Here is a 24266-nt window from a genome sequence, read left to right on the forward strand (position 1 = left end):
CATTTTGATTTTAGGCCTCTTTGTTTATTTTATTACGATTTTTACCCTTTAATTTCATTTTTTGTCTTGATTTAGTCCCAAATCTGTTAGATTTCAATTTATTTTTGCAAATAATTTATTTATTTATTTATTTTAAACTTTATATTATTTATTTTAAATTGTTCTATTATTATTTATTTTAAGTTTTTCATATATTATCCATTTTAAACTATTATATGCATATTATCATTTAATTTTTTTACATATTATTTTCCTTTAAAAAACCGTTATATGTCTTCTTTATTATTTATTTATTTTAAACTATTCTATTATTATTCATTTTAAGTTTTCATATACTTTTTTATTATTCATTATTTTATTTATTTACTTTTTACCTATTTATTTTCATTTACTGTTTATTTATTATTATATTTTCAACCTTTTATATTGAATAAATTTTTAAAATAGATTATATATATATAGATTATTATTAGTTTGCTCCTTTTCTTCTTGGTTTATCATTTCTTTTAATTATTAGATCCTCATGTTACATTCCTTTGTGCGGTCCCTATTTTCATTTTATTCTATTTTACGTTTTTATTGTTACAATTTGATTATCAATATTGTCATCCCTTGCTTTTATAGTGTTTTATTTTAACACTATGCTTGTATTGTAACCTTATATTATTTCATTACCATTTTTAATTTATATCACAATTCTTTATCCGATACATAAAAGATTTTTTTCTCTTTAAAATAAATAAAACTTTGTATTTTTATTCTAAAAGGTCGTACCCTAACTTACGGGGTTTCGATTTTCTTGACAAATCTAAATACACGAACCTTTTTAGGCATAAAATTTTAATAATCTTGGAATTAATAAAAGATCGTGTTCTAACTTACGGAATATGATCTTTTTTTTTTTAAAAACCGAGATAATCAAATATCTTTCAAATAAGTAAATTTTTCAGCATTTATTCTCGTATCCGGAATTTAAGACATTGTGTCCTAACTTACGGGACGTAATTTTCTTTCTCGATTAACGTGAAATGTACCTCTTTCTTGAAAATTTTTAATATTTTAACAAAGGATCGTATTTTAAATTCTTTTTGAGTTTTCAACTTTCGATATTAAGATACAAATTAATCAAGTAGGTACCAATTTTTGGGCGTTACGAGGGTGTTAATCCTTCCTCGTACGTAACCGACTCCCGAACCCATCTTTTTGAATTTCGTGGACTAAAATTGTTATTTTAATGAATCAAATCGTTTATAAAAATAATTATTTTTCAATGTAACCCGATCACACCTCATTAAAAAAGATTGGAGGCAACTCCTATATTTTTTTCGTTTTCCAAAATCCAAGTCGACTCATTTCAAAAGAAAATGTAATATATTTTTAAACTTGAACCCGCTGGCATCATAGTTTTTTTTAGCATGGACGAAAATAGAAAAACTTCCCAAACATCAAATATGTAGAATTTCATCTTATCACCCTTTTAATAATAAAAATTCGATTCAACCACACACTCAACCTACTTCACACAACGAATAGATCAGCATTACCATTTTTGGAATTCAAAATTTGACTAAACTTGTGGTGTCAAAGAAAGATAAGTATCAGTTGTGCATCATGTCAAACAAACCCTACTTGAAAGCTTTTCCAAACAAAGTTGAAGTTTGTTGTAATAATTTCAATCAATTTCCTACACGTGGGTATTAAAATCCAAATAAATTCGAATTAAAATCTCTAAAACATAACATATTACGAGCTTACTTCAACTCTACTCTCATCAGTTTTACAAATTATAAATTACTTTAATAACATCTTGTAAATTTAAAACATTAAATGTATGTGAGAGATACCCATTTTCCATTAATTTCTCAATTGTAATCTTGTTTTTATAATTTATAATATTATTTAATATTTTGATTTTACAATATAAAATTATTGAAGTAATTTTAATTTTATTTCAAATTATAATTTATAACATAAATTATGATATAAAACTTAATTCAGTTTATAAATAAAATTTATAATTTCAATTTGAAATATTAAACTTCCTAAATAATATTATAAATCCAAATAAATTTTTATTTAAATGTTATTAAAATTACATGACAATTAATAAATATTTTGTGAATTTTGGAAATTCCTTTTAATTAAAATTTATAAAAATTATACAAAATTTAGTTAAAAATTATAAAAATAAAAAGGATTTGATGGGAGGTGATGTGACATTATCTTGAAATTAGAAACCAGGCAAAATATCAAAATAATCACTTTTGTTTGTCTCAAGTTGCATTTTAGTCACTTATGTTTGAAATGTTATATTTTAATCACTTACGTTATTTTAGTCAATTGAGCCTTTAATTGTTGTTAATAGTGTAATGGTAAGTGACGTGGCACATTAAATCTTTATTTCAAAGAAAAATTTTAGGTTAAATTATACAATTGCTCCCTATATTTTTTGTTTTGAGCAATTTTTTTTCTTTTATGTTCTTTTAACTTCCTTTTTTTCTTTATTTTTTATTTTCTTTTGCTTCTCCTCTATTTTCTCCTTCTCTATTTTTTAACGTGGTTTTTCTATATTTTCATTTGTTAAAATTAGTCCTGTATTTTTATTTTTGAATAATTTAATTTTTCTTTTTATTTCTTTATTTGTTAAAGTCATATATCTTTTATTACATACTTTGTGTGTAAACCCAGACTCCATTTTCGATCATTGCAAGATGAATAAAACTGATCCTATTGAATTAATCAATACCGATTCTTCTTCGATATATAATAGAACATCAAGCTAAATTCTACCGAAGACATTGGTTTGCTTACCAAATTGACTCCAAGAACTAGAAACCGAGCTAACCCTAATGAGATCAGAAGGGTTACCCAGATTCATGAGAATCTTCATTGAAATATCAGGTCCAAACAATTCTATAAAATCACTGCAATAATCTATTTTCGGATCCTTTGTATAGCTTTAGTAATAACTGTAAAATATTAAAAACCTTAATTCACAATTGTCTATAATAAGCAAAAAATATTTAAAAAATAAGGGTAAACTACACCCATGGTCACTTTTGTTTACCTTAGGTTACGTTTTAGTCACTTATGTTTGAAATGTTATGTTTTAGTCATTTACGTTATCATGTTGTAACATTTTAGTCATTGAGCCATTAATAAATCGTTAATGGTGTATGTAGTGAGCGTGGCACGTTAAATCATCATTTCAAACAAAATTTTAGGTTAAATTATACTATTGATCCCCATATTTTTTTCGTTTTAAGTAATTTAATTTTTTTCTTTTATGTTCTTTAAACTTTCCTCTTTTTTCATTCTCTTTTGTTTCTCCCTCTGTTTTCATATCTTTCCCATTTCTTTTAACATGTTAGGAAGTCGAATTGGCAGTGAAAAAAGAAGTAGGAAGTCGACTGTCATCATTTACCTATAACCAAAACCCTATAACCAAAACCCATAAACCCATACCATGCTTCTTTCTTCACTACCAATTCGACTTCCTGGTATGTTAAAAGAAAAAAAAGAAGGTAGGAAAATAGAGGGAGAAGCAAAAGAGAATGGAAAATAAAGAAAATAAAGAAAGAAAGTTAAAAGAACATAAAAGAATTAAATTGCTCAAAACGAAAAATTATGGGGACTAATTGTATAATTTAACCTAAAGTTTTTGTTTTAAATGATAATTTAACATGCCACGTCAGCTTACCATTACACCATTAACGACAATTAACGGCTCAGTGACTAAAATGTTACAACACAATAACGTAAGTGACTAAAATGTAGCATTTCAAACATAAGTGACTGAAATGTAACCTAAGGTAAACAAAAGTGACCATGGGTGTAGTTTACCCAAAAAATAATCTTTATTCCGGGTTTTCATTGAAGATCAATACAAAATTGTTACCCTAAACTGAAAACATATTAAAAGCTAATTAAAAGGAAGATCAAACAGAACGCATACATGAAATACCCAATACCAAAATAAAAGTATATAGATTATTTTTAACAAATGGAAAACATATAAAAACTATGTTAAAAAAATGGAAAAGGGATGAAAATAGAGAGAAGTAGGAGAAAATAGAAAATAAAGAAAAAAGTTAAAAAACATAAAAGAAAAAATTAAATTGCTCGGAACAAAAAAAATATAGGGTCCAATTGCATATTTTAACTTAAAATTTTTATTTAAAATAATGATTTAAAGTGCCACGTCAGCTTACCGTTAAACTGTTTATGTCAATTAACAGTTCAATGACTAAAGGTTACAACACGATAACGTAAATGGCTAAAATGTAATATTTCAAATATAAGTAACTAAAATGTAACCCGAGTCAAACAAAAATAACTATTTTTATAGTTTATCCTTAAAAACCCAATTTTGCTTTTTATTTTTATTGAATTTTATGTGCAGTAGTAATTATGGCACTTGATCCAATGATGTCTGACAGCAAGTCAAAGTCTTGCTATAAATATTTTATACATTTTTTCCCCTTAATAATAGCTCAAATGTTCTATAAGAAAACAAAAATAATAGGTCAAATATGGATGGTGCACACCCTTCTTGTTAAAAACGTTTTTTTCTTGAAAGATTAAAAGATATAAACTAATATTTAGTCCCTAAATTTGATATTCTTGTCAATTTAGTCCCTATTTTCCACATTAGTCTCGAAATTTGGTAACTGTTTCCAACTTGTTCTTTAAGAATACCATATCGTCAACTGAAATTAAAAAAAAAGTACATAGAATCTAAAATACACATATTATTAAAATTATAAAGAAATTATATTTTTATTTTATAAAAATTTTAGGTGATGACTTGACACAATTTAAGAGTTCTATGTAATTACACTTTAACAAAATCCAAATCAAGATCAATTTGAAAAAAAACTGTTAAAATTTAAAACTAATGTGAACAAAATAAGTTTTAAGGACTAAATATTGATTTATCCCATACTAGAAAATGCTTTTTAACTTTCTTTTCCTTGGTCTAAGAAAGTATATTGTATCGTGGACAAACTTGTAAGAATATATATGGAATGTGATTTTCTTTTTGTTTTATTGTCTATAATTGACTGAGCAGTGGGGTCTATTTTTATTTTTCATGTTTTAAAGATTTTCCTAATTAGGTTAATTACATTAAGTGTTCTCAAACTAGGATTTAGATTTTAAATTGGTCCTCAAATTTTAATATGTTCTAAATGAATCTTTAAAATATCGATATCGCATCAATCATATTTTTCTATTAGATTAGTCATCAACTTTGGTATTAAAAGTTATCTATATAAAAAGTAGAAATGTATTTAACATTTGATCCAAGTTTTTAAATACGATCAACGTAATATCCAAGTTAGAATTTAATACCCAAGCTAATGAGTATACATAAAGACTTGATTGGTACAATCTTGATACTTTAAGATTCGATTAAAACGTTTTAAAATTTTAACCATAATTTAGAGATGACACTTATTGGAACTTAATATGATATCTTTTTTCAACATTAATATCATTATAGGTTCATATCATACCTGTTCTTTGAGATACAATGCCTAGAACTACCAATAACTCCTCTCCAACCCTTAAATAGGAGGATAATGCACTTCAACGCATTCGAACCCACATCTGCCTACACTGACAACAATGCCAATCTGCAACTTAATATGATAGTTAAGATTGTACATGACAAAAAATGCAATATCTGTTTCCCAATTTGTGTATAATAATGCTTAAATTAAATTATTAACTTTTCAGAGGAGCTAAAATTTCAAATTTTCATTTAAATTAATGAAAAATAACTTGTAACACAATTAAAAATTATACAACATTGGAGGGTTTGTATTACAGTTTTCCTCTTCACAAATATATATATATATATATTTTCATTCCCAGGGCCAAATGTTTATAGTATGAACACATTAAAATTTTAAGAACGTTGTAATAAATAATAAATTTTGTTATCGCGTGTATAAATTGGTTATAATAAGTACATTTAAATAATTTAACGAATGCATATGGTAATGTTGATTATAATTATAAAATAATACACGTGACTTTAATTAATTAATAACAGTATTTAATTTAAAAGACACATTAAATGATTCATATTCTTTTACACGTAATATAAATTTGAAATTAAAAATAATAATTGATAAATAAATCAATGAAAACCATACAATTATTGCATCAAGTGCATTGTAAATACTATATTTGAACTACCACCATTCAAGGTGAGAAAGCATCTAGGTTATTTTTCAATCTTTAAACATTATTATATAAACAATAATATATCGTATATAAATAAGATATAATTATATTATTATATATAGATAATATATAAGTAAATTTAAATTATATCTCACATAAAATTTTTCAATTTAAGAAATTCTAAATAGCTTATGTAAATAGTGAAAAAATGGACACTTATTTATACTTTATAGTGTAAGTGATTCGCTTTCATATCATATATATTATGTATAAATAATAATATACATTATTATATCAATAAATTTAAACTATAAATGATCTCTTATGAATTTCTTCAAATGAAGAAACTTTAAAGAGTTGATGTAAATAATGAATAAATTAACACTTACTTATAGTGTAAGTGTGAGTTATGAGATCGTGTTCTTTAATCAATATGAGATTTATAGTAGAAGTGAAATAAGTGTAAGCGTCTAGGTTACTTGCGGAATAAATAAAGTCAATTTCTATAGTTGAAGACATTAGATGTCACCGAGACTCTTATGGAAGTTTTATCTTATGTTGTTTTTCAGCTTCACTTTAGAAAAAAGATTAGATTATAACTCTTATGTAAGCAAAACTTAAGTAATGTATAAACTTAAGTTCTGTCTAGGTTAGGGTATTCATTGAGAGTAACCGAGAGATTGAGAGTTTGGTAGAGCACAAATTTGTTCAAGTTAGAAATGTATGTGTGCATTGTGTTTGTAAGCAATCAAGAGGGTCTTTTGAGTTGCATAACTAAGCTTTCGAGGGGAAGCTTAGTGGGAGAGGATTTAGTCTTTGTACAATGGTGATGTCGCTAAATTGGTGAGTGTTAGACTAGTGTTAAGACTTCAATTATTGGTTGTACTGTGAGAAAGTAGTGGATCATTGCTCTAGGTAATGCCTTACAGACGTAAACTGAGGTCAAACTTTGTAATTTTGTGATTTAAATTGTGGCCATAATTCTAAGCATTATTGCAGCCATAGTTTCTATTTTGCAAAGCAAGTAACGCCTCGTTTCTTCAAATAATATATATTATTATATCTAAATAACTTTAAACTATAAGTCCTCCCTCTTCTATGAATTTTTTTGAATAAAGAAACTTTAAAGAGCTTACGTAAACAATAAAGTAATTGGAAATTATTTATAATGTAAGTATGAGCTATGCGAGTGTTTTTTAGTTAACGTGGGATTTATAGTATAAGTACTTGAGATAAAGAATTGGATCAAATCAAAATTTTATGTATAAAATTGTACAAAATTAAAGTTCATGTATATAATTGCACAATAAGCCATAATTCATGGATATTTTGAGATTAATCCCTATAAATATATAAAAATAAAAAGTTTTAATAAAGAAAGTAACTATTCATTTATTGTTGTTAATTTACTTTTCAAAAAAATCTCATTAATTTATCATAATTTATGTAAATGTATTCCTTTAGTCTTATATACAATAAATAATTTTGTACACACCTGACTTGTAAAACATTAGAATTTTTATCAGAATAGGTGTTGATAGTTTAAATTAACTAATGAGATTGTAAAAATAGAAATATAAAATTATGCCAACTGAAAACATAAAAACTAAATGTTAAGTAGAGGGACCGGAATCATAATTTGACCGGAAAACAAAACAATTCGACGGAGACAACTGATGGAGCTAGTCTACATTGGATACTTCCCATAATATCATCAATAAAAACAATAAAAATATGATAGTTTCTAAGGTAATTGGGCATTTATTATGAGAATAATTTGACTTGACCTCAACCACCAAGCATTGCAGGACTTCTTGGCTGCATCTTAACAATTTATTATTATTATTTTACATAATAATAATTTTAGTTTTCAATATTTAAATTTTTATATGTTAGCATGGACCCGATTAAGCAACAAGTAAAAAAAACGGAATAAATTGAGAAATTGAACACACAAATTTAACGTGAAAAAATTCTTCCAAAAATGATAAAAATCATGGGCAAAGATAATTTTATTATAATGGCAACAAAACGAGGAGTATAAAAAATGGAGATAAAAACTAAACCCCAAAAATCCGAAAACAAAAAACCCTCAAAACGTAAACACAAAATCCTCTAAATGTGTTATGAGTTCTAATATCTAATTAGTGTTGTTTCTAAAGTTGTAAATGAACCTATTTATAAGCTAAATTAGTAAGTCAAATAAACTATACTAATAAATGCTAAACATATTATACTAATAAATACTAAATCTTTTAGAAAGAATATATATTTTATTTAACTTGATTTGCAAGCAATCTCTTAGAATTTGAGTCACACAACTCTAATATTATCAATTGACTATTTAGCTTTCAGAAAAGTTTAATTGTTTTCTCTAGTAAAATGTTGATTAAAACGTTAATTTTAATGATATTAAAAGATAATTCACATGACAATGTATGTGTATTTTGACATTATTTTTCTTATATGTCATGTTAATATTATATTAACAAAAAAAAATTAAACCAAAGAATATTAACAAAAGTTTAAATATCAAATTAGAAAAAAAAATATTAAAATCAGATACCAAATATAATATTAACTTATAATTATTGTTGAGTTGATGAATTCAACCAACGAATCTAATTTTTAAATATTGATTCACAAGAGAATCTATGGAATGTGATGGTCGGAACTCAACAGCACAATGGAACTTGATGTTGCTTGACCTTTAAAATGGTCCTCACTCTCGAGCCATTATTGAACATAAACATGTTGCCTAAGGATGGCTTCTTCCTCTCTTTTTGCTAGTTTTGGTGGCTGAGATTTTTGGGTTTGTGTTGAGTATTTGGCTAGTGATGAAATGGTGTTTACAATTTGAAAAATTAAAGTGTCTAAAAAAGGTCATATAAATTGCATAAAATTAATTGTAGGAGTATTACAAAACTATCAAAAATAATAAAAGAAACGGTCAATAGCTCGTACACTTTCCACAATTATTCTGTTAAAACCATTTAATTATCGTCCTTGGAGAGAGATTTATATAAATTGTGGGCACTTTTAACAACAAAAAAGTTTGTGGGTTCAATGTCCTCTAGTGGTGAGGATGTACAATTGAGTTGACCAAGTCAACTTTCTATCAACCAATCAGAACAAAATGGGGGAAATTGGTTGTCATGTTATAACTGTATTAATTATTTAACGCTACACTCACTAAAAAATAATTTCGGATGGTTTATAATTAAATTGAAATATTTTATAATTTGATGATCAAAATAGAAATACAAAAATAATTTACCCTTACAATTTATAATAAAAATCATTAATTAATATTTGTCATTTAATGGGCACATGTATTTTCTATTTCAAAATAATTATGTGGGTTGACAATGCATTTAACAATTTCGCGGTGGTTACCCATTTGACACATGTTCAAATTGTGTTACTCCATTCTCACTTCTAATATTGTATAAAATAAAAATCTAAACATTTAAATTATAGCCAAGTTTTGGTTTTAGCCTCTTTACCATGCTCGAATTTGTGCTTGCTTAATTTAACATTGTTAAATATTCGAGTTAAAATGCTGATTTGGATTTTAAGTTGAAGGAATACTATTTAATGCATCGTAAGTGCATGGGTTTCATGTATCATTGGTGAATAACAATACAATACACTATCATTGTGTAAAAAAGTTGAGTACTTATAAATTAGTGCCAATAACTTTATTTAAGTTCAAACTGTAAACTTTAAACTCTAAACTCAATATAAGTCCTAAATCCAAAACTCGAGAAAAATATAATAATTATACTTAATAATTAATTACATTTAAATAAAATTATTAGTATTTATTTATAAACTTTTCATTATATTTTATTTCACTAGAGATGAGATGTCGTGTTATTGTCCACTAATGGTATATAAGACTCGTACACCCAGACTATATCAAATATTCACCCTTTCTTAAAAACATTAGTGTTTTGACGGTATAGGTGTTTAACAATTTAAATTAACTAATGAGATTTTAAAAATAGCGGGATGAAATTATACCAACTTAAAACATAAAAGCTGAATGTTATGTAGAGGGATCGAATCATAATTTGACAAAAAAAAACATATTCTTAAAAAAAACCAGTGAAAGAGGTAATCCCTTTTGCCCGTGCTTTTTTTAATTAAAATTTATATTTATTAATTTTATTATTATTTTAATCATAGTTTAATATTAATATATTTTATTAATCAATTTTAACAAATTCTTAATATAAATTCAATTTTAATTATTTAATTCATAATATATTATTTAATATAAATATAATCTAGTATTCTTAACGATTATTTTATACTTTTACTTTATTTTATCATTATTAAATCAAAAATATATCTCGTTATTACAATTTTTTTAATGAATTTAATTATAAATTCTAATCTCAATAATTAAGTGACATCTGTTATTGGAATTAGTCTACATTGGACACTTCCCATAAATCATCAACAAAAACAAGAAAAAGAACGACGGTTTCTAAGCTGATTGGACGTTTTGTATGAGTCAATAATTTGACTTGACCTTTCAATCTTATTGACTGCATATTATCAATTTATCATTATTGTTTTTAATAATAATAAATATAGCCCTCAATAATTATATCTTTAATCAATTTGATCATTAATATTTTTTTAAAAAAATTATCACATTTTACGAAAATATTGTCTAAATCGTTATTTTTCAATGATGGTATGAAACTTACATACTTCATACTGACATAGGACTATTTATCTCATATGTAAAAAATTAAAAAAATATAAATCTATAAAAAACTTCATATTGTTTTTAAAAAAAGCATGCGTGGATTCCATATCTAAAATTTAACATTTTAGGTAGTATTTTGATTGAAGAAAATAATAATTTAATTATTTTGAAAAGTTGATGATTAAATTTAAATTTTTGTAAAAGATTGTAAGCTAAATTTAGATAAATAGTGAGGGTTAATTGAATATTATCCCTACAATTTAGGAAGGTTCACCTTTGCCTGTGTTACAAAATATTCTCAGTATATATACACATACCGAGGCAAATTAAAACGATGTAAAAATGTTTGTGCCTTTTACTTCACTTAGCCAGCAAAAAGAATCAAAGATGAACATGGTCCATGGCACCACCAGTACTGTGGACGAAGGTGTTCCACTTCCAGGTTTCCGGTTCCACCCGACGGAAGAAGAGCTCGTCGGGTTTTACCTTCGACAAAAAGTTGACAACAACTGCCTCACAATCGAACTTATCAAAGAGATCGATATCTACAAATATGACCCCTCTGATCTTCCAAGTACGTTCCTTAACCATTACTATCATAGTCATATGAATTTTGACATGTTAATGATTAGTTTTATACATACACGCAGAAACTGGCATGATGGGAGAGAACGACTTGTATTTCTTTTGTAAACGAGGAAGGAAGTATCGGAACAGTGTAAGACCAAACCGAGTGACAGGATCAGGGTTTTGGAAAGCGACAGGTATCGATAAGCCTGTTTTTTCGGTCAAAAGCGGTGAAGCCATCGGGCTAAAAAAAACGTTAGTGTACTACCATGGAAGTGCAGGAAAAGGAACTAAAACCGATTGGATGATGCATGAATTTCGCCTTCCCAATCCCACATTGACCGCACAAGAAGCTGTAAGTAACTTTAAAGTACTGTTAAAGGGAATCCCATCTATTTTCAATTGGTCCATACTATATTTAATAGATTCGAAGTTAGGAAATTTATCATTTAATTTCTTAAAATTTATGAATTAATAAATTAATATAACAATAAAATTGTATTAATTTAACTCTTCAAAAATTTATGATTCCTCTTTGACTCCTAAAGCATTTCTGGTGTTGATTTGTCAGAATCTTCGTAAAATGACAAAATAACATTTTTGATCTTATAAAAATTATAAGTTAATAAATGATAAATTTATATTTTGACTCTTAAAAAATAATAAAATTACAATTTAATCCTTTAAATATTATAAAATATAAACTAAGAGAAGAATGAAAAGGTGCATGCTGATCCCTGGAATTTTCTGCACATTAATGTGAAATACATGTTTGGGGGTTGCAGGAAGTATGGACAATATGTCGAATCTTCAAGCGGAATAAAAAAATCAAACAAGATTCGAGACAAGGTGCTGCTAAACGAGCTTCAACTAGCAATGGCAATGGTGTAGACGGCTACAAACGTTGCAGTGTGGAATCCAACAGCCATGAAAATTACATTACAATCGGGTCTCAAATCATTGAAAACTACGATGACGATGATGATGATGGTGAGATGGTTATGGATCACGGGATGAATGATGAGAGTTGCAGAGGGGAATGGTATCATGGAGAGCTGCAACGTATGGCATCATCATCGTCACCATCTTCAAGCTTTTCAACAGTGAATGATTTCTTCACAAATGCCAACTGGGATGAGCTTAAATCAATTCTGGACTTGGATCTTGATCCCTTTCTTTTGTGAAAAATCATTTTTAATGAGATATAATATTGTATTAGTTTCGATCTCTAATGTTCTAATGTTTAAGTTAGGATCTAGTTATGGTGGGATCCAATGGGATCCATATTTTAAATCAACAACTATGGGATCAGGCCACGTTAGGAATTAAGAAATTGTATTGGTGACTGAAGAGAGTAGTGTCTTCTCTTTCAAATATCGGTGATTGTTAATAATGATGTATGAAGTTGTTGAATAACAAGTTTAGATGTATGAAATGATGTTGGATTGTGTCTTTTGTTACTTGACTTTTAGGAATGTTTTTTAATGGAAATATAACAACATTCTTGAAAATTGTACTTAGATCTGTGAAATTGTTTTCGATTATTGTCGAATGAGAATGATTTCATATCATGTGTGAAAGAAGTTGGAAACATCGGTGTATAAAAAGGGACAAGGAAGGATGTTGACAAATGGCCGCCGAGCGATTGGAGAAGAAGCAGTATGGTTGCTGATGAAGATGAAAAATCAATTACAACTACTGAAAAAGGTTTTCATGAAAGGGCATAGGAATTTGTAAGTTCATTTTATTGAAATCAATTCATTATGAGTTAACTACAAAAATAGTCACTTTTATTTGTCTTACATTATACTTTAGTCATTTACATTATCGTTTTGTTACGAAGTGGTCACTCTACCTTTAAACTCCGTTACCTCCCTAACGACGGTCCTACGTGGTAGTCCAAATGGGTTTTAAATGCCAACTTGGATGTCCAGTTGTTGGGATAAAAAATATGTTTTTAATTAAATAAATTTAATTTGGGCTGCAACGTATGACATTCAAGTTGGCATTTAAAACCCATTTGGACTACCACGTAGGACCGTCGTTAGGGAGCTAACGAAGCTTAATGGTAGAGTGACCACTTCGTAACAAAATGATAACGTAAGTAACTAAAACGTAACATTTCAAACATAAGTGACTAAAATGTAATCTAAGGCAAACAAAAGTAACTATTTTTGTAGTTTACCCATTCATTATTTAGTCTATAAAAAGGATAAAAAAATTGAATATAAGGGTTTGTTTATTTACATGTAAAAAGTTTTACAGAAAATGTTTTCTGCATTTTCTATATTTGTATCATAGAAAATAGCTTGGTTAATGGAAAATGACTTACGTGTTAATGTAAAATAAACATTTTTACTATAAAATGACTTACCATTTTGAGAAGTGTAAGTTATTTTCCGAAAAATAGTAATTTTATTTTCATATAAAATTAACTTAAATCAAGCTTAATACTATTATATTGATAATAATTTTATTTTTATTTTTATTTTTGAAAATATTTAAAATATTAATATAAAATATTATATTTTTCAATATTATTAAACATACATATTTAATTATTTATATTTAGTCATATAATAAATTATTGATGTAATTTATTATTTTAATAAAATATTTAATATTTAAATTTTATTTTAATAATATTTTAAATAATATTCTTTACATATTATTGAAAATATTTAATATTAATATTTTAATAATAAATATTTATTACAATTATAAATATATTAATAATAAATGTTTTGTAGTATAAAGGGTTAAAATATGTCATAAGTTTATGTACTCTTCAAAATTTGTAATTTGTACTTTTATTTTCAAGAATTTAGTTCCTCTACTTTTCAGATTTGAAAATCAAGTTCAATTGTTGGTATTGTTAAATTTATTTGTCAAATTTGTTGATGTCACATTTTAAATAAAAATACTCACTTGATAACCATGTAACTAAAAATGACATTATAATGAACTTAAATTTAATAAAATATTTTTAATATATGCAAAGACAATGTAAAATATAAATTTATATATATGTATATATATATATATATAAACTCAATTAAACAATGAAAATATAATAAAATCTTAAATGTAAGTTTGTTTCATTGAAAATAATTTTATGAAATATTTTTAAGAAATGTCAAACAACATAAAATATTTTACATAGATTCATCAAAACACCATAAAATATTAACTTTTTCAGGAAAGTAAGTCATTTTTCAAAAATAATTTTCTGGAAGTCATTTTAGTTAAACAAATAGACAATTCTTTTGTCCAATAAATAAGAATTCTCTAGCTTTTCTCTTGAAACTCTTACTTCCTTGTCCAAGATAACAAAGTACATCCTCTTGCAGTATATTCTAGTCTAAAAAATGTTTGTAGTTTTAGTTTTTTTTTTTAATCGGAGTTTCTTCTAGCAACAATCAAAACTAACATTAACATTAACTATAGTTTTTCATATGTTGTTAATTTCACCGCCACCATTGTTTTTAACTTTATTGGAGGTAAACGCACCGCCAATCCAAAGGCATTCTAAGTCTAAACATTTGTTTTATGATTAAAGTGCTTAAGAGTATAAAAAACTCTCAAACTTTTTTTCAAAAAAAAACAATTAAGCCCCTACTTTTTTTTGCACTTGATTGGGTATTTGAACTATCAAAATGCATAAAAAATGCCCTCAAACTTTTTCAAAAAAAACAATTAAGTCCCTGTTTTTTTTTTGCACTCAATTGGATACTTTAATGGTTGACCATTAAAGTTAACTGCCCCTAATTTTTTTTAATTAAAGCCACAACCACGACGTGACATGTGGCAAAAAATATAAAAATAAAAATTATTAAATTTTAATAAAAACATCAAAATATTAAAATTTATTAAAAATTAGAATAAATTATAAAAATCGTAAAAAATATAAAATATATAGAAATATAGGAAAAAATTATAAAATTTTATAAAGTCGTAAGAAAGTTATAAAAGTGTAAAGAAATATAAAATTTGTATAAAAATTATAAAAACTATTGTACCAAAAGAATCATTTTATAAAATTTCTATAACTTTTATTTATTTTTATTTTATTTTATATTATCATTTTCACTACATGTCACGTTGTGTTGCGAGACGTGATGGCTTTAATTGAAAAAAATTTGAGAGTAGTTAACTTTAATGACCAACGGTTAAAGTTAATGGTTAAATAGCATTTTGATGCAATTTTAATTTTTTATGATTTTTATAAAATTTTACAAATTTTATATTTTTACGATATATACATATTTCTAATTTTTAATAAAATTTAAATATTTTATTAAAATTTAATAATTTTATAACTTTTATTTTTATATTTTTCCTCATGTCACACCGTGGGTGACTTTAACTGAAAAAATTATGGGCAATTAATTTTAATAGTCAATTATTAAAGTATCCAATTGAGTGCAAAAAAAAAAGACGGATGCTTAATTGCTTTTTTAAAAAATTTGAGAACTTTTTTAATACATTTTGACAACTCAAGTACTCAATTACTTAACATTTATTGAAAAATTTGGGAACGATTAAAGCTGTAATATTTATTGAAGAGATGTGTTTCGGATTGGGCTAACTTATATTTCTATTTTGCTGGTTTGTGCAATATTGACTAGGAATTTGTTTTGCCCTTTTGATTTTGTGGTTAAGTTTGAAGGGAGGGTTTATTTATTTATTTATTTATTTATTACTTTGGATTTCACATTGAATTTACAAAAAAAATTGGGCTTGAATTCAACTTAAAATTAATTTGGGTACTTGGACATGGACTTGATTTGGACAAAACCCAAATAAATGGGTAGTAGAGGTGTTCATGGGCCGGGTGGCCTGGCCCGGCCCGATGATCCACCCGAAATATGGGAGGGTTCGGGTAAAAATATAGGCCCAAAATATGGGTTTGGGCAAAAAAAGAGAGGCCCATTTAGAAAATGGGCAGAGTCCCGGGCACCACTTTTTTTGGCACGGGTTCGGCCCGGCCTGGCCCGAATATAATAAATATATATTTTATTTTTTAATTTTAAAATATTTTTAAAATAAATTTTTAGTGTTTATTTAAAAAAAAGAGCCGGGCCGGCCGGGCTCGGGCTTAGGAATTTTTTTTTCGGGTCGGACCTGGACAAAATTTTAGGCCCATATTTCAGGCAGGGTCAGGCCCAAGCCTAGGACGCGGGCCAAAATATTTTTCGGCCCGGCCCATGAACACTTCTAATGGGTAGCCTATGAAAGATAAAATATTTTAAATCTAATATTTTAAGAAAAATGATTTTATTTAAAATATAAATTTCTAAAACAGCAAAAATAATTTTATTCAATACAAAAAAATGATTTTTTTCTATAGAAAGCATATGTGGATATCCAAATATATTTCCGTTGATACCAAATTTCAAAAATTAAATTAAAGTTAGAAAGCCTTAAATTTTGCAAAAGGAATTCAATGTAGTCTTTATATCAACTTCAAATTTAAATTAGTATTAACTTAACTTTGAAATTGAAATAATTCTGCTTACAAACATTTCGAAGCTCAATTGAGATCGCGGACTTTACATAAAATTAGGTGCCTATATGAAGTTCATCACAATATTATTTTTTTAAAAAATACATAGCTATTAAGTGAGTATTTGTTTAGTTCGAAATGTGGCATCAACAAATTTAATAAAAAAAAATAGTACTAACAATTGAGTCTGAATTTTGAAATCTGAATAGAAAGATTAAATTCCTGATAATGAAAATATATTGACTGAATTTCAAAATTTCAAAAAGCACATGGGCTATTTTCAAATATTAAAAATAACAATTACATAACAAATAATAATAGCATATGCATGATCAATTCTCCACCGAATAAGGTTTGTCTTAATTCACTCGAATCTGATCCAATCTTCGATAACCACATATTAGTTTTTATAAATTGACAACTCAAATATGACAAACAACTCTGCTGTCTTAATGATGGACGGTAGTGATTTTGTCAAATGCTACTCGGTAAGGTATTAAAATAATAGAATATTTATATATTTTATAATTAATTTTATTTAATTTAAATTGAATCCTGATTTAAAGTCAAACTAATTCAAGCCTCCACCTCCAAACCAACTGAGCTGGCAAGCCACTTGAGTTGGGAATGGATCTAATCCTCACTAAATATAAGATATACTAATCATATTAAATTAAATTGAGGTTACAAGTATAATTACAATTATAATTAATACATCACAATAATTATATTCAAAATTAAGCACAATCAAAAGATCAAAGTAAAACAAAATATATACAATAAAAGTCAACATAATCGAATTGATGATCGAAATAAAGTTGGATATGACCCACAAATGATGTGACTTAAAAATGAGAATAAATTTATACTAAGATCCCACTTATAGTTTACAATATACGAGTAAGGATGAAGCTAGAAATCTTTTAGGGCCCAGATTAAGTTATATATTTTACAAGAGATAAATTACAATTTCACCCTTATATTGACTTATATTTTATGGTTTTCAAAATGATTAAATCAAAATTGTAGCATTTTGGGAGCCAAGGTATAATTTTGAAGGTTAAAATATACATTAAGTCTCTATACTCTTCTTACATTTGGAATTTAGATTCTTACTTTTATTTTCAAGAATTTAAAATTTAAGTTCAATAGTTACCACTATTTAAATTATTCTATTAGATTTATAGGTGTGACATTTTGAAATTAATATAGATATATTCATTTGGTAGTCATGTAAAAATAAAATTAATATTGAAAACACTGATTAGGATTTGAATAAAAAAACCCATTTGGGCTCATCATGATAAGTTTTTTTTTGTTCAAATAGATTCTTAAGATAAATTGTTTTCAACGTTTTAATTGAAATAGTTAAAATATTAACTATTTAGATTAGCTAATTATATTATAAAAGTAAATGAACCAATATATATTTTAAATTAGAGTATATAAATTAAATATTAAATTTTAACATAATATAAGGGTCAAAACGAAAATTTCACCATTATCTTATAAAGAAGAAAAAAAAAGAATACGTTTCAATTGGTAAGACTGTTGGGTCCTTACATTTATCTGTATCGATTTTGACGTACAACTTTTATGACCTAAAATGTTAAAATACAAAATATAAAAATTATTAAAATTATAATTAAAAAAAAATCAAGTGATGACATCTACAATTTCAGATTTTCATATTATCCAAACTTTAATAAAATCCAAATTTAAAGATTAAATTAAAAAAATTATCAAATTTCAAAATCAATGTGAAATAAAAAAAATTAAGGATTAAATGTCTTAAAATATGATTTTAACTTTCTTTTCCTTGGTTTAAGAAGCATACTCTATCGTGGAATAAATTGTAAGAATATATATGGAATTGGATATATGACTGTTTTATTTATTTATTTATATATGGCATTTTCAAGGTCATGGTAAGATTTTGATTTGTTCAATCAAGTCCATATTTGACTGAGCACAGTGGTCTAATTTTGTTTTTCACGTTTTAACATTTTGCTAATTAGATTAATTACATCATACATCCTCAAATTATGATTCAAATTTTAAATTTAGTTCTCAAATTTTAAAACATTCTAATTGAGTCTACAAAATATCAATATCACATCAATCATATTCTTCTAGTAGCCTAGCCGTCAACTAAGGCAATACTAACTCAAATCTGTCCGTGTATTTAACATGTGGATCAAATTTTAAGCTTATATTCACCTTATCGTATAAACAATTTGAGTTAATTTAAATTTTATAATGAAAATGTTTTAAAATTTTAATCATAATTTGGAGAGATTTGATGCAATTAATCTCAACGATATCGAATGACCATTGATGTAAAGGATACTTATGGGAACTTAATAAAATAGCTAAAAATTGTGTATTAAAAAGGCTTATATTAGAGTATAAAGTTTTCAAAAGGACTAAAATTTCAATTTTTTTTTTCATTTAATCAAAGGTTAAAAAGATTAAATTGAAACTTTTAATTTTTGAAAATGGATTTGCCCATTTGGTAAGGGGGACTAAGGTCCCTGCCTAGGGACAGTTCACAAAATTGAACTGGACCAGTTAGATCAAGAATCGGCCAGTATATTAGTATAAACAAATGGATTGAACTAGGCTATGAACAAACCGTTTAAAAATGACAAAAAAAAGCTTGAAACCAGGATAAAGAAATCGACGATTGAATCGGTTTTATAAAATTTTCAATCTTTTATTTATTTAATTATTGTTAAATTAATGATCTAATCAATTCAATCACGGATCGAATTTCTAAATATTAATTTTGAAGTTTGCTTTTTTTTATTATTATTATAGTTCTTGAAAGACTCACTCTCTTTCTTGTAAAAAAATGGACCGTTCATTGCGAATCCGATGCACTTTAAAATGGTCCTCAGTCCTCACCCTCTAGCCATTGTTGAACATATACATGTTATGTTTTCTGTTTCTTTTGAATAAGGAGCCAACCAACATAACTAAAATGCTTAAAAGCATTTATTGATTTTATGTCACATAATTAAAATTTATAAAAAAAATTGATTATCCAGGTTGGTTTGATAGTAAAATAACATATTGACATTTGTCTTAATTTATATGGAACGATAGTTAAAATTAGACTCTCGTTTGACACCTAAATGTTAAGCTCTAAACTCAAAACTTGAGAAAAATATAATCATTATACTCAATATTTAATTATGTGTAAGTAAAGTTATTGATATTTTACCAACGACGAGGTATTGTGTTATTGTTCATTGACGAGATATGAGACTCATATATCGGCACTATATCAAATATTCACCCTTTAAAAATTGTAACGTTTTAATCAGAATAAGTGTAAGTGGTTTAAATTAAGTAATAAAATTATAAAAATAAAATTATGGCAACTTAAAATATAAAAGTTGAATGTAAAGTAGAGGGACCGGAATCATAATTTGATAAAATATAAAACATAATCTTTTCTAGAAGTCGCAAGGTGACACTAAAACTGATGGAACCAGTTTGGACACTTCCCGTGGGCCATAATATCATCAATACAATTAAGAAGAAGAAAAAGAAAAAGACTGTTTCTAAGGTGATTGGGCATTTAGTATGAGTCAATAATTTGACTGGACTTCAACTGCATCTTAACAATGGCTTAATCAATGGTAAGCCCTCAAACAATACTTCTTTTTGAGTTGGGTACTTCAACTTTTTTTTTATCAAATCAGGTACCTAAATTATAATTTTGTAACCGTTATGGCCCCACTTGTTATCTTCGTTAAAAAAAATCATTTCAACCAATCGGGAGTTGACACATAATAATTTCTCATTAATTCTTGATATATTTTTGGTATTTTTTTATAGAGTTAAAGCAATTAAAGAAATAATCAAATTTCAAGCAATCCAATCGAATGGTGATGGAGGTTGGATGAAGGAGGAGGGATATATGATATTTTAAAATTTTAATATAATTTTTATTTAATATTAATGTTAATTTCTCGTTTAGCTATTTTCTTATTTATTTATTTATTTATTTTATAGCTAAGAAAAATATATTTTTAATTATGTGTCAATTCTCGATTGGCTTAAGTGTTTTTAAACGATAAGGGTCCATTATGGTTAAAGAATTATAGTTCAGGTACCTAACATTAAAAAGAAATATAGCTCGAGGGCAGTTTTTAATAAGCCCATAACAATTTATTATTATTTGGCATATTATAAATTTAACTCTTGACGTTTATATCTTTTGTCAATTTAACCTTTATTCTTTTTTGAGCTAAAATTAGCCATTAACCTTTCAAAAAAAGTAATTTTTTACTAGAAATGTTGATAAAACTTTAATTTTCTAATGATATTGGAATGACAATCCACATGACAGTCCACATGTAGTTAATGCTAACATGATACTATTTGTCTTATATGCCATGTTAATAAGTAATTTAAAAGTTAATGGGTAAATTCAACTCTTTTGAAAGATTAATTGTCAAATTTGATTTTTAAAAGATAAGGGTCAAATTTAGCTAAAAAGTATGGACCAAATTGACAAAAATATAAACATTAAAGGCTAAACTTAATATTATCCGTACTATTTAGGAAGGTTCACCTTCGCCTATGTTACAAAATCTTCACAGTATATATACACATACCTAGGCAGATTAAAAGGATGTAAAAATATTTGAGCCTTTTACTTCACTTAGCCAGCAAAAAGAATCAAAGATGAGCATGGTCCGTGGCACCACCCCTACTGTGGACGAAGATGTTCCACTTCCAGGTTTCCGATTCCACCCGACAGATGAAGAGCTCGTCGGGTTTTACCTTCGACGAAAAGTCGACAACAAACCCCTCACAATCGAACTCATCAAAGAGATCGATATCTACAAATACGATCCTTCCGATCTCCCGAGTACGTACTTCAACCATTATTATCATAGTTATATGAATTTTGACATGTTAATGATTCTTTTTGTATATACACGCAGAAACTGGCATGGTGGGAGAGAATGAATTGTATTTCTTTTGTAGACGAGGAAGGAAGTACCGGAACAGCGTAAGACCGAACCGGGTGACAGAGTCGGGGTTCTGGAAAGCAACGGGCATCGACAAGCCTGTTTTTTCGGTTGAAGGTGGTGAAGCCATCGGGCTTAAGAAAACGTTAGTGTACTACCGTGGAAGTGGGGGCAAAGGAACTAAAACCGATTGGATGATGCATGAATTTCGCCTCCCCAATCCCACAATGACGGCACAAGATGCTGTAAGTAGCTTGAAAGTATTGTTAAAGGGCCTCCATTCAGTTCGCTTTGATCGAAACTTAATCAATTGGTTCATGCAGCCATCGTTAAGATACTATATTTAATCGATTCGTAACGTAATACATGTTTTTGGGGTTGCAGGAAGTATGGACGATATGTCGATTTTTCAAGCGGCATAGAAAAATCAAACAAGATTGGAGACAAGGTGCTGCTAAACCAGCTTCAACTGGCAATGGCAATGGTGTACAAGGCTATGAAAGTGGCAGTGTGGGATCCAGCAGCCATGAAAATTACATTACATTGGGGTCTCAGAATGTTGAAAACTATGATGATGATGATGGTGAGATGGTTATGGATCATATGATGAATGATGGGAGTTGCAGAAGGGAATGGTATCATGGAGAGATGCAATGTATGGCATCATCATCATCACCATCTTCAAGCTTTTCAACAGAAAATGATTTCTTCACAAATGCCAATTGGGATGAGCTTAAATCAATTGTAGACTTGGATCTTGATCCCTTTCATTTCGCGAAAAATCATTTTTAATGAGATATACTATGATGGCCCTTAAAAATAGAATAAATTTACTCTAAGAATTTAGGGGTCGAGATTAAATTATATATTTTTATAAAAGTTAAATTACAATTTCACTCTTGTATTAGTTTATATCTTTATGACTTTTAAAAAGATTAAATCAAATTTTTTTTGTTTTTGGGACTCAAGGTATAATTTTATCATAAATTAATTAACTTATGATTTTATGAAATTTAGGGGAGTTTAAAGCAAAAATTTCTCATTTTAGGAGGGACTAGGCCCTGCGCCTCCATTCATCCCTGTATACAGGGTGAGTCTCGAACGTAAAATTTTAAAATTGCTAAAATATAACTTTACTATTAAATCAAAATCTCATTGATATTACATTTAAAAATTACTAATATGGTTCCTCACGTTTCGTATTAGATTGATAATTATGTCAAATTATAAAGTAAAAATTTAAAGGTTAAAATATGCATTAAGTCTCCATACAGCTCTCATACATTTGAAATTTAGTCCCCTACTCTACTATTACTTTTAGAAATTCAGCCGCTCTAATTTTTAAATTTAAAAATTCAAGTCTAGTAGTTACCACCAAGGTTGCTTGAACGAAATCGGACTGACCGGTTGGAACGAGAATTGGCTAAGGTACTACTCTGGAGAAGGACATTGAGCCGATTAGCTTAAAATCCGGTACAGATCGGTTGAACAGAGCAAAAAACCGATTGAACTGGACGGCTGAACTAGTTGAACCACAATTTAAATATTTTTTTATAATATTTTTAACAATTTATTTAATTGAATCGGATGGACTAGTCGAACCAGTTGGACCGATGAACCAATGGCCTGATCAGTTTAACCACAAGTCCGATTCTGAAAGCCTTGGTTACTACTGTTAAACTTCTTCTATTAAATTCATAGGTATGACGTGACTTCTTGAAATTAATATATATTCACTAGGTAGTCATCTAATAATAAAAATAATGTTGAAATACTGATTAGGATTTTTTTTATTAAAAAAAAAACACCTATTTGAACTCATCTTCATAAAATATTTTTTACTAGAATACTGTTCTTAATAAAAATTGACGTCAACATGTTGATTGAAATAGTTAATAATATTAACTATTTAGACTAACTAAATACATTATAAAAGTAAAGGAACTAAATTAAATAAAAAAATTAAAATATATAAATTAAATCTCAAATTTCAACATGCTATAAGAGTCAAAACAAAATTTGACAATTGTAACACCCCCTAACCCCAAACCGTTGCCGGAATAGAGTTACGAGGCATTACCGGACATATCAGGTAATTTACGATAATTCTTAATTAAATATTAAACACATTAAGATAAAATCATAAAATCATATAATATTTTAGTAATTGACTTCATTCTTTTTTTTTTTTTAAATTTAAGACATTTCGCTTGTTTTTACATAAAACCCCCTGCAATTAAAACCATTTCATTTTCAAATCACAACCAATTCATTTCACATTCTCAATTTC

The 24266-nt window shown here is 26.9% G+C and overlaps 2 protein-coding genes across 3 annotated transcripts; both read left to right on the forward strand.

Moving 5' to 3' along the window:
- Nucleotides 1-11241: 11241 nt before the first annotated feature.
- On the forward strand, nucleotides 11242-12942 carry LOC105792793 (transcription factor JUNGBRUNNEN 1). 2 transcript variants are annotated; one of them, XM_012621582.2, is made up of 3 exons: nucleotides 11242-11489; nucleotides 11548-11837; nucleotides 12268-12942. In XM_012621582.2, the coding sequence occupies exons 1-3, from the start codon at nucleotides 11258-11260 to the stop codon at nucleotides 12664-12666; spliced, it is 921 nt and encodes a 306-aa protein (XP_012477036.1). In that variant the 5' UTR covers nucleotides 11242-11257; the 3' UTR covers nucleotides 12667-12942. The 2 variants fall into 2 exon arrangements, with proteins under 2 accessions (XP_012477036.1, XP_012477037.1); XM_012621583.2 differs by having other exon boundaries at nucleotides 11243-11489; nucleotides 11566-11837.
- Nucleotides 12943-21645: 8703 nt separating this feature from the next.
- Nucleotides 21646-22872, forward strand: LOC105792796 (transcription factor JUNGBRUNNEN 1). Its single transcript, XM_012621587.2, has 3 exons — nucleotides 21646-21873; nucleotides 21950-22221; nucleotides 22361-22872. Exons 1-3 carry the CDS (start codon nucleotides 21687-21689, stop codon nucleotides 22766-22768), a joined length of 867 nt encoding a protein of 288 aa, XP_012477041.1. The 5' UTR covers nucleotides 21646-21686; the 3' UTR covers nucleotides 22769-22872.
- Nucleotides 22873-24266: the final 1394 nt, after the last annotated feature.

The sequence above is a fragment of the Gossypium raimondii genome, chromosome 8, assembly GCF_025698545.1.
Source record: "Gossypium raimondii isolate GPD5lz chromosome 8, ASM2569854v1, whole genome shotgun sequence".
In the NCBI taxonomy this organism is placed as follows: domain Eukaryota; kingdom Viridiplantae; phylum Streptophyta; class Magnoliopsida; order Malvales; family Malvaceae; genus Gossypium; species Gossypium raimondii.

What these genes read in the sequence shown, in the direction of transcription:
- LOC105792793 (XM_012621582.2), top strand. Translation starts at nt 11,258, where the DNA reads ATGTTTGTGCCTTTTACTTCACTTAGCCAGCAAAAAGAATCAAAGATG. An exon ending in TGACCCCTCTGATCTTCCAA is followed by an intron (nt 11,490 to 11,547) that starts GTACGTTCCTTA and finishes GTTAATGATTAG; the next exon opens with TTTTATACATACACGCAGAA. An exon ending in CATTGACCGCACAAGAAGCT is followed by an intron (nt 11,838 to 12,267) that starts GTAAGTAACTTT and finishes TGGGGGTTGCAG; the next exon opens with GAAGTATGGACAATATGTCG.
- LOC105792796 (XM_012621587.2), top strand. Translation starts at nt 21,687, where the DNA reads ATGAGCATGGTCCGTGGCACCACCCCTACTGTGGACGAAGATGTTCCA. An exon ending in CGATCCTTCCGATCTCCCGA is followed by an intron (nt 21,874 to 21,949) that starts GTACGTACTTCA and finishes ATATACACGCAG; the next exon opens with AAACTGGCATGGTGGGAGAG. An exon ending in CAATGACGGCACAAGATGCT is followed by an intron (nt 22,222 to 22,360) that starts GTAAGTAGCTTG and finishes TTGGGGTTGCAG; the next exon opens with GAAGTATGGACGATATGTCG.